Consider the following 11276-nt stretch of genomic DNA (forward strand, 5'->3'; position numbering starts at 1 on the left):
ATACTGGCTGGCCCTCACCGTCATTCAACAGCTCAAAATGAACATCTAGTCCCAAAGGGTTGAGCCTCAAATATCTTCCCATACAAGCCACTCCATTGAAGTCACTGTGAGAATTCCATCCTGAAACTGATCAAGAGTAATGACTATAAAAATGTTGTCATATTATCTTTTGATTGAGATATAATTCACATTTTTTTTAACTGTGTGATTCAGCTGCTTTTAGTGTGCTCAGGTTTTGCAATCAACATCTCTAATTCCAGTACATTTTCATCATCCCCAAGAGAAACCTCATACCTAGTATCAGTCATTCTCATTCTGTCCACCCCTTTCACCCCAGCCCTGGGTCTTTCTGTCTCTATTGATTTTCCTATGCTGGACCTTTCATATGAATAGAACCACACAATGTGCGGACTTCTGTGTCTGACTTTTGCAGTAAGCAAAATGTATTCAAGGTGCATCCAGGTTGTAGCATGTATCTGTCCTTCACCCTTTTAATGGCTGAATAATATTCTTTGTATGGATATAACACATTTTATTTTTCCATTCCTCAGTTGGCGAATAGTTGGGTTGTTTCCACTCTTTGGCTGTTATGAATAATGATATGACAATATAACACTCATGTACAAGTTTTTGTGTGAACGTATGTTTTTTATTTCTCCTGGACATATACCTGGGAGTGGAGTTCCTGGGCCATATTGTATCTCTGTGTTGAACTTTTTGAGGAACGGCCAAACTATTTTCTTTTTCGTATTTGCACCAGCAATGATTGAAAGTGCCAATTTCCCCACATCATTGCCAACGCTTGTTTTTAAAAAAATGATATGGCACAATAGTGGGTATGAAGTGGTGTCTCACTGTGGTTTCAGTTTGCATAATTTTGACTTATAATTTTGCACATGTTTTCATGTGCTTATTGGCAATTTGTGTCTTCTTTGGAGCAGTATCTGTGCAGATTCTTTTTCTCATTTTTAAAATTTGGTTATTTGACATTTTATTGTTGAGTTGCCAGTGTTCTTTACATATTCTGAATACTAGGCTTTATCAGATATATGACTTGCAAACATTTTCCTTCATTCTGAAGGTTGTATTATGTCTTTCTTGATGGTGTTCTTTGAAACACAAAGGATTTTAATTTTGATAAAGTCCAATTTCTTTTTCCTTTTGTTGTCTGTGCCTTTGCTATCATATTTAAGAGTTCATTGCCAAATCCAAGACTATGAAGATTTATCCCTTTTTTTCTTCAGAAATTTGTATAGTTTAGCTCTTATATTTAACTCTTTGATCCATTTTAAATTCAAAGTCTATTTTGTCTGATATTGGTATAGACACTCCTGCTCTCTTGGTTACTATTTGAGTTTTCTCACTGAGTTTGGAATTCCCTTTTCTATCCTTTAACTTTCAACCTGCTTGAGTCTTTTGATCTCAAGTAAGTCTCTTGTAGACAGCATATAGTTGGATCATATGTTTTTACCTATTCCGCCAATCTCTGTATTTTGATTGGAGTGTTTAATGCATTTACATTTAAAGTAATTGCTGACAAAAAAAAAGACTTATTTCTGCTATTGTGCTGTTTCTTTTCCATCTGCCCAAAGCTTTTTTGCCCCTCATTTCCTGCATTCCTCTCTTTTGTTGTGTGTGTTTAGCTGATTTCTTACAATACAATATTTAAATTACTTTCTCACTTCCTTTTGGGAATATTCTATAGCTATTTTCTTTGTGTTTACCATGGGGATTACCTTTAACATCCTAAAATTAAAACACTCTAATTTGAACTTATACCAGGTTAAACTCAACAACATCCAAGTTCTTGAAGCTAAAAGAGCATCCTACTGTCTCAATGCAAAAGACCTTCTCCAAGACACACTGCAGTTTCTGCCTGGCTGGGACATTGCCCCAGAGTGCGGTTAAGTTGAAGGAGTCGAAGGAGGCATACATTTCCATCCTCTGGATCACTGCTCACCAAAAAATACATAATGCCAGGCACATATGTAATTTTGAATTTTCTAATGAAGACACCAGGAAAATAAAAATGGTGGAGTCAATGTAAATAATAGATTTTTAATTCAGTATCTGCAAAGTGTTCGAATGTTTACATGTGGCACGAGAACTGTGGTCATATTACGAGGGCTTGAGAGCCGCATGGAGCAAGATAGAAGACAAACAGCATGCACTTGAAACTCTAAGAAGTGAACGCTAACAGGCAGATGGGGCCTGGAAGTCCAAAGTTGAATAACAGCCCGTAACAGGGTGATTATGGTGGGTTTTTTTCCTGCCTCTGTCTCCCAGCTTACGCAAGGCACGCAAAGTCCAGCAACAGCTGAAAGTTAAAACCATGGGATCAACCTTTTATTTCTAGCCAGACAAGTGAGAAAGTGGGGGGCTTGGATGTTGAGGAGTGAGGGGGTCATCCCCATTGGTCTTTTTCTCCCCAGTTACCACATCTCCCCTGCAACCTCAGTGATGGCAGAGGCCTTCACTGAGAAATGGCCTGTGTCTCTGGACAAAGGAACAGGTTAAGAGACTCCTATTGTTTGAAGAGTGTGGGGGCATGCCCGTTATTTTCCTTTCTTTTCTCTTGCTATTTAAATTGACAAGAACAGATACTACACTTGATCTTAGCCAAAAGCCTGAGATGAAATAGACAAAATAAACTTTAAGCTAAAATTACTGTCAAGTATAAATTTTACTAATATAGTAATCCCAAAGGACCAAAGAGCAGGGCAGTGGCTTTATTGAGAACCCAGGATTTCCGAGTGTCCACCGTGCTCAGTCACTTTTAAATCATCAGCACAGCCCTATAATTCAGAGATTTAGGTGAAGTGACTTGCCCACGGTCACACAGCTAAGTGAGAGTCTTGTGGGACCAAGAGTAACTTTTGCAAAGGCGTCTCTTGCTATACTTAATCACTGCCACCATCTGACACTCACATTCTTTCTTTTTATACTATTCTGTTTCCTTGGGTCAAAGAATCCGACCCCTGAATTAAGGTTAAATAGGAGTTAGTGGCAGATCAAAAGCCAAAATCGCTTCAAGATATTCTTTTCATTCCCCCAAGTAATGCCTTTAGTCACAAAAATATAGAACAACATAGACAATTACAAGTCAAGTGACCTTAGTGTTCACAGGCAAGCACTAATACATTTTAATGTACCATGATCATATTAAAATAGAAATAACTATGAAACATTTTCTGCGGAGAAGCAGCCCCTGCGGCAGGCAGCAGAAAGGGACAGGAAGGCTGCATGGCGCCCAGGCCCCCAATGGCCTAGGTCTCACCCTGCAGCGCACTGTTGATGTGCCGGAACGCTGCTTCCTTCTCGGAGTCTAGGTCTTCAGTGGCGACAGGGAAACCCAGCTCAGGGCCTGGGGGCAGCCTCAGAGGCTCCCCTCGCCGGTGCGGCAGCAGAGGAATCCTGCGTTTTCGGGGCCTGGGACTGTCAGATGTGCGGGAGCCCTTCCTCCAGGGCCCTTTCTGCCCTCTTGCTGCCTCTGCATCTTTGTCAGGCTGGCTTTTCCTCCGGTAAACCACCGGAGCTGCAGAGGGCGACGGAGGGCCCTCCTCGCTCCCTTTCTTTGCAGACTTCTGGGGCAGCCCTTGCGGTATGGCGGGACCCCTCCTTCTCTTCACTGGCGGGAAACCTCGGGTGGAGCTATATGAGCTCGTGATGGCGTTTCTTTGGGGGCAGGAGCTCATACAAGTGGTCTACAGTTTCCTGGTGGATCTGTCTTCTGCCCACTTGGCGTGGAGGTCTCTCTGCAGAGGTCCAGGCCTGGGCACGAAGAAAGAGCCCCCCAGGGGCCTAAATGCAGATCGTGCGCCCCCGGTGTCATCGGGGCCGCTTCTCTGGTCTTCGTTCCTCCCTGTGACTGTGGGGACTTCCTCCTGCTTGGCCATCCCTTGCCCGCTCTCTCCCAGGGCCCTCAACACCGTCTTCTCGGTGCTGTAGTTCGGGACACAGCTGGGTGTCGTGGCCGGCACTGGCTGCCCCCGCGCCACACTGACAGTGACTGTGTCCACTGCGGACACTGAGCTGCGGGACGTCGTGGAGGTGCGAGCACCCATCACTGCCTTCTTCCGATGGCCTCGCCTGCAGATGGAGATAAGGACCCCCAGAAAGGAGCGCAGGGTCTGCGGGATGGTAGAATGTGGCCTCAGAGACTCTGTGGCAAAGCGCAGATGCAGAGTCACTGGACACTTGTGGGCTGGCCTGCGAGTGGATAGCCGGCCATAGACAGCTGGGTGACCCGGGCCGGCCACGGTAAGTTGGTGGGCGTGGGGAGCGGGCCGGGGGCAGATGAACCCTCCTGGCAGGTGCTGATCCCCCAGTGCCCGGGGCGGGGGTGAGGGGCAGGGCCTACCTAAGTAACTGCCCCTAGAGAACTTGGGTGAGGTCGGTCCTTGGATAGAGAGCTGGGCTCCGAGCACTCTCCTTCAGCTGCCAACTCGGCCAAAATCGGAGTGCGCTCTCTTTGGCCTGTTGCTGGGATGCAGCTCTGGAACCTGTGAGCGAACAATGGGCGTGCGTTGGCGGGGCGCAAAAGTTTAGGGAGGGGGTGGCGCATGCGCAGAGTACACGTCAGGCCCTGGGGCGCACAGGTGAGGATGCGCGCCCCTGGACCGTCTAGCGCTTCTGAATCTCCCCGGGGGTCTGAGGGCTGGAGGTGTTTGCCTTGAGGGTGATGAGCTTCTTGGCAGGGCAGCTGCCCCTTCTCCCCCGGCCGGCTCTAACTGTACAGGATGGGTCCCCGGCCACCAGAGCAGGAAAGCTGGAGAGCAGGGTACCTGGCTCAGCAGCCGCCGCCCGAGGTGGCAGATTTGGCGTCAGCGCCTGTGCGTCCACCTGCCCTCCCACCTGGTAACATTGGAGGAGAGAGCCGCTAAGAACAGAAGTGCAAAAAAAAGAAAAAAAACCCAGAAGTGCCCAAGCCAACCGGATCCTGCTGGGGTGACAACTGAAGGGGCAGGCAGGGCGGGCTGGGAGGGACATATATACCAGGTCCAAACCCAGAAAGATCTGAAATGCACGAGTCAGAATGAAAGTCCAGAATCATCCTTGGGCTTTGGGCTGAGCTGGAAGTATAGCCAAACTCTTCAAGGTCTCCAGCTCCACCTGCAGTTTCTGCCTGGCTGGGACATTGCCCCAGAGTGGGGTTAAGTTGAAGGAGTCGAAGGAGGCATACATTTCCATCCTCTGGATCACTGCTCACCAAAAAATACATAATGCCAGGCACATATGTAATTTTGAATTTTCTAATGAACACACCAGGAAAATAAAAATGGTGGAGTCAATGTAAATAATAGATTTTTAATTCAGTATCTGCAAAGTGTTCGAATGTTTACATGTGGCACGAGAACTGTGGTCATATTACGAGGGCTTGAGAGCCGCATGGAGCAAGATAGAGGACAAACAGCATGCACTTGAAACTCTAAGAAGTGAACGCTAACAGGCAGATGGGGCCTGGAAGTCCAAAGTTGAATAACAGCCCGTAACAGGGTGATTATGGTGGGTTTTTTTCCTGCCTCTGTCTCCCAGCTTACGCAAGGCACGCAAAGTCCAGCAACAGCTGAAAGTTAAAACCATGGGATCAACCTTTTATTTCTAGCCAGACAAGTGAGAAAGTGGGGGGCTTGGATGTTGAGGAGTGAGGGGGTCATCCCCATTGGTCTTTTTCTCCCCAGTTACCACATCTCCCCTGCAACCTCAGTGATGGCAGAGGCCTTCACTGAGAAATGGCCTGTGTCTCTGGACAAAGGAACAGGTTAAGAGGCTCCTATTGTCTGAAGAGTGTGGGGGCATGCCGTTATTTTCCTTTCTTTTCTCTTGCTATTTCACCTGAAAGGTCAACCTGGTCATAGGGAACTGCATGACAGCATGGCGGCTTAAACACTTTAAGGAACATGTAGGAGGGGCCCCTGAAGCCTGAGAATGTGGGTAGAATTCCAAAGAGGAGAGAGCTATAGGAGGAGATTATTTAGGTCTGTGTACGAGCCCACATAAGTCCTGGGATCCCCCTGAGCCTCATGCACAGACAGAGCCAACGAGGCAGAATAGAGGCTTGCGGAAGTGAACTACAGTATAAACTGCCACTCAATTCCGAGATTAACCCCTGAGTGGTACGTGCACCATGTGGACACAAACAGCACAGCAGTGTCCTGAAAACTGCACCAAGACTGGGACAACTCAGAAGACAAGGCACAATACCTGTTTGACCATAGGTTCATGAATTGCTTAATAAAAACCACAGAAAAAGGAAAAGTATCAATCTCCTGAGGATTTTAATAGGAACCAGAGTCTCGAAACATAATAAGCAAACTTTCCAGGATACCACCCAAAATCACACAACGGAGCATACAAAGAACTAGGAAAATGTGACAAATTCTCAAGAGAAAAATGCAATCAACAGACCCAGCCCTGAAATAACCCACATGGAGGAATTAGCAGACAAAGCATCCATTACAACCATGCTCCATGAGTTAAAGGTAAATCCTCTTGAAATTAATGGAAAGAAGTTCTTCACTGAGAAGTACAAACTATGAAAAAGAAGCAAATGGAAAGTTTAGAACTTAACATGCAATATCCAAAAGCAAACATTCACTGGATGGGCTGAATAACAGAACAGAGAAAACAGAGGAAAGATTCAGAAAACTTATGGATCAATAGAAATGGCACAATCTGAAAAACAAAGAGGATACATGACTGAACAAAAATTAAGTCTCAGAGACATGTGAAACAATATTGCAAGTTCTACCTTTTGTGCCGTTGGAGGGTCTGAAGGAAAGGTGCAGAAGAAAATATATGAGGAAAAGAATAGTTGAAAACGTCACTGATTTCGAGACACAGACCTAAGCTCAGAAAGCCTCACCCTGACACACAATCTGATAAAAAAGCCAAGGTGAAGAATAATCTTGAAAGCAGTCAAGGAAACCGACCTGTTATACATCACAGAATGTCAACTTGAAGGACTGTGATTTCTCATCAGAAAACAGAGACCAGAAAAGAATGGAATAACATCTTTAAAGTATTAAAGGAAAAGACCAAACCAGGATATGATATCCTTAAAGCAAGGATATCCTTAAAGACTGAAAGCCAAACAAAAGCCAAAATGAAGTCTGATGGAGATGAGAGAAAACTAAGAGAATTCATCACCAGACAATTTGCTATAAAAACATTACATGAAAGGAACTTCTTCAGGCTGAAGTGAAATGACACAAGAAAGAAGTAAGCTTGCAACTTCAGGAACAAAGGAAGGGCAACAAAAATGGCAAGTATCTGGAAAAATTATCCTCTTACATTATTTTATATATGTATGACTTTTTTTTTTTTTTGGCCACGCCTGCGTGGCCTGCGGCATCTTAGTTCCCCTACCAGGGACTGAAGCCGGGGCCCCAGCAGTGAAAGTGTTGAGTCCTAACCACTGGACCGCCAGGGAGTTCCCTGTATATGTATGAAAAAAGGATACCACAGTCTCAGAGGGTGGCGTTGAAGTCATATAAAGGTGACACATATGACAGCTATAACAAAGAGTGGAAGGTAAAAGAATCTATATGGATGTAAGCCTTCTGAATTTTATTTAATTGGTAAAATATTAACTCCAGACTGTGAAACAATACGTATACATAGTGTTATTCCAAGAACAATTAAAAAATGACAAACTCAAGAAAATTGGATAACCTCAATAGTCCTATATTTAGGAATTGTGGACAAGATAGCTAAAACATTCACATTTGTGTTTTGTGAAAAGTTTTTCTCTTGGTTAACTGCCTAGGAGTGGGTTTTTGGGTCATATGGTAAGTATGGCCCTCTCAGCCAGCCCTGGCCACCACTTCAGGTGTCACCCCAGCAGGATCTGGATGGTGTGGGCACTTCCGTTCTTAGCGGCTCTCCCCTCCAGTGGCGCCAGGGGAACACAGAGGCGCTGCTGCCAAAGCTGCCGCCTCTTGTGGGAGCTGCACAGCCAGCAACCTTGCTCCACGTTGCTGGGCGGGGATCCCGTCCAGTCCAGTTAGTTACCCCGACAGCACTGGGGCGCGGCCAGGGGAGAAGGGCCAGCTGTCCTGCCAAGAAGCTCATCACCCTCAAGGCAAACACCTCCAGCCCTCAGACCCCCGGGGGATTCAGAAGCGCTAGACGGTCCAGGGGCGCGCATCCTCACCTGTGCGCCCCAGGGCCTGACGTGTACTCTGCGCATGCGCCACCCCTCCCTAAATTGTTGCGCCCCACCAACGCACGCCCATTGTTCGCTCACAGGTTTCAGAGTATAAAAAGGCAACAGGCCAAAGAGAGCGCACTCCACTTTTGGCCGAGTTGGCAGCTGAAGGAGAGTGCTCAGAGCCCAGCTCTGTATCCACGGACCGACCTCACCTAAGTTCTCTAGGAGCAGTTACTTAGGTAGGCCCTGCCCCTCACCCCCGCCCCGGGCACTGGGGGACCAGCACCTGCCAGGAGGGCTCGGCTGCCCCCAGCCCGCTCCCCGCGCCCACCGACTTCCCGTGGCCGGCCCGGGCCACCCAGCTGTCTATGGCCGGCTATCCACTCGCAGGCCAGCCCACAAGTGTCCAGTGACTCTGCATCTGCGCTTTGCCACAGAGTCTCTGAGACCCCATTCTACCATCCCGCAGACGCTGCACTCCTTATGGGGATCCTTATCTCCATCTTCAGGCGAGGCCATCGGAAGAAGGCAGTGATGGGTGCTCGCACCTCCACGACGTCCCGCAGCTCAGTGTCCGCAGTGGACACAGTCACTGCCAGTGTGGCGCAGGGGCAGCCAGTGCCGGCCACGACACCCAGCTGTGTCCCGAACTACAGCACCGAGAAGACGGTGTTGAGGGCCCTGGGAGAGAGGGGGCAAGGGATGGCCAAGCAGGAGGAAGTCCCCACAGTCACAGTGAGGAACGATGACCAGAGAAGCGGCCCCAATGACACCGGGGACGCACGATCTGCATTTAGGCCCCTGGGGGGCTCTTTCTTCGTGCCCAGGTCTGGACCTCTGCAGAGAGACCTCCACGCCAAGTGGGCAGAGGACAGATCCGCCAGGAAACAGCAGACCTCTTGTATGAGCTCCTGCCCCCAAAGAAACGCCATCACGAGCTCATATAGCTCCACCCGAGGTTTCCTGCCAGTGGAAAGAAGGAGGGGTCCCGCTATACCGCAAGGGCTGCCCCAGAAGTCTACAAAGACAGGGGGCGAGGAGGGCCCTCCATCGCCCTCTGCAGCTCCGGTGGTTTACCGGAGGAAAAGCCAGCCTGACAAAAATGCAGAGACAGCAAGAGGGCAGAAAGGACCCTGGAGGAAGGGCTCCCGCACATCTGACAGTCCCAGGCCCCGAAAACGCAGGATTCCTCTGCTGCCGCACCGGCGAGGGGAGCCTCTGAGGCTGCCCCCAGCCCCTGAGCCGGGTTTCCGGGTCACCGCTGAAGACCTAGACTCGGAGAAGCAAGCAGCCTTCCGGCGCATCAACAGTGCGCTGCGGGGTGAGACCTATGCCATCGGGGACCTGGGCATTTCTCCCCAGCATAGGAAACCCATGTGTGTGGACTCTCCTGTCTTCACCCCACAGAACCTCCCTCCCGTCACCAGCCCTACTGCCCCCTCCCCAAGCCTGCCCGTTACGTGTACTGTCAGTTCCAGACCCTCACCCGGCACATCTGCGGGCCTGGCACCCCAGGCCGCTTCTGACCCTGAGGTCACCCCCATGGACACCACTCCACCCTCCCATCCTCTCCTCTTGGGGTCCGCCCCTGGCTCCAGTGGGAGCCTCTTCTCCTCGACCCAGGCCCGGCAGACGCCCCCCAGTGACAGCACATCCTCAGTCACAGTCACCAGCAGCTTGCTTGCACTCAGGTCCCGCACCCAAACTCTGAGATTTCCTCTGCAGCCTGGAGCCACTACCCAGCCCATCTCTGGGGCCCCTGATTGGCAGCAGCGAGGAACCACCGCCTGTGGCAGCTCTCCCCAGCATAGGAAGCGGAAAGCTCCAGGCTTTGCCTCTGCTCCAGGCCCCGCAGCTTCGGACGGCCCCGCACAAGCATCTTCTGGGTGTTCATCATTTACAAATTCCACCGTGGGCACCCATGCCAGCACACAGCTGGGTTTTGGGAGCAGAGCGGCTGCCCGAGATCTGAGCTGCATGTTTGCAGCTCTCAGCCTTACAACAGCAACGAGGGGACCCCCGAGCACCACACACAGCAAAGGGGGCAGCGTGGGCCTGAACTCCTGGGGCCCTCCTCACCAGAGCCACCCCATGGTGACCACGGGACCCAGCCCTAAGAAGAAGCCTGGGTTTGGAGGCACTACTGCCTCCATCTTAAGTCACATCCCTGGGGGCCCTGACTGGCAGCAGCAAGGAACCACCGCCTGTGGCAGCTCTCCCCAGCATAGGAAAAGGAAAGCTTCAGCCTTTGCCTCTGCTCCAGGCCCCCCAGCTTCGGGCGGCCCCGCACAAACATCTTCTGTGGGTTCATCATCCACACGTTCCACCGTGGGCACCCATGCCAGCACACAGCTGGGTTTTGGGAGCAGAGCGGCTGCCCGAGATCTGAGCTGCATGTTTGCAGCTCTCAGTGTTACGGGAGGGCCCACCTTAGGTCACATCCCCGTGGGCGCACCCAGGCAGGGCCCCCCTACTTCCAGCGGAGGGCGCAACCCATGCCCAGCCAAGACTGACTTTAGGGGTGTGTCGGTTCCGGCCTCTACTACTATCAGCCCCAGCTCCGCAGTGGGCACAGCAAGGTGCAGCCTTGCTCTTAGGGCCCCCTCATCACCTGCCAAGCGCTTGGCTGGACAACAAACCGCTGGGCCATCGACCAAGTCATTCTCCTCCGGGTCACGATTCATTACCTTGGGGTTTAAGAGGAGGAAGTTGGCCTGAGCCAATAATTTTGTGGCGAGGCCATCAGTGTCCACCTCCTCCCAGGCTGGGCCTCGTGTGGACCCTGTTTCGATGTGAAACTTATAATAAAGCTTTGTTCTTGTTCTTTTGCATAATCCTCACGTGTCTGTGATCTGTAGATCAAGTGGGAAAAGCACTGGCTTGTATGAGTGGTAACATGGAAAGCCAGACCTGTTTACAGTTTCCTGTGACCCTGCTCATGGGTTGTGAAGAGTAGCACAACAAGATGGCTACAAGGGCCCTATATTAAAAGTGTGTTTTGAGTTTAAACGATGCAGCCCGGAATAAAATGGGCCCAGAGGGAGGGGTAAACAGGGAGGGTCATCCTTGTCTGTTGTAATTGCTGCTTCCCACCCACCTCTCTGGCCTGGAGGGGGCTGGGTCA

At 49.9% G+C, this 11276-nt stretch overlaps 2 protein-coding genes and 1 pseudogene across 2 annotated transcripts in view; 1 reads left to right on the forward strand and 2 right to left on the reverse strand.

The window, feature by feature from the left end:
- LOC149749902 (2'-5'-oligoadenylate synthase-like protein 2) overlaps positions 1-11276 on the forward strand; it is a 32020-nt gene that overhangs the window by 1718 nt on the left and 19026 nt on the right. The window lies entirely within an intron of this gene.
- On the reverse strand, positions 2242-9900 carry LOC149749903 (nuclear envelope pore membrane protein POM 121-like). The gene is given in 3 exon segments (XM_089908351.1): positions 2242-4412; positions 4732-4854; positions 9613-9900. Coding segments are annotated over 3 exon segments (1557 nt in total). The 3' UTR covers positions 2242-3266.
- On the reverse strand, positions 2534-2639 carry LOC149749904 (U2 spliceosomal RNA; annotated as a pseudogene).

The sequence above is a fragment of the Delphinapterus leucas genome, chromosome 3, assembly GCF_059928025.1.
Source record: "Delphinapterus leucas isolate spDelLeu-1000000601 "Yukka" chromosome 3, BTC_Dleu_Yukka2, whole genome shotgun sequence".
NCBI lineage: Eukaryota > Metazoa > Chordata > Mammalia > Artiodactyla > Monodontidae > Delphinapterus > Delphinapterus leucas.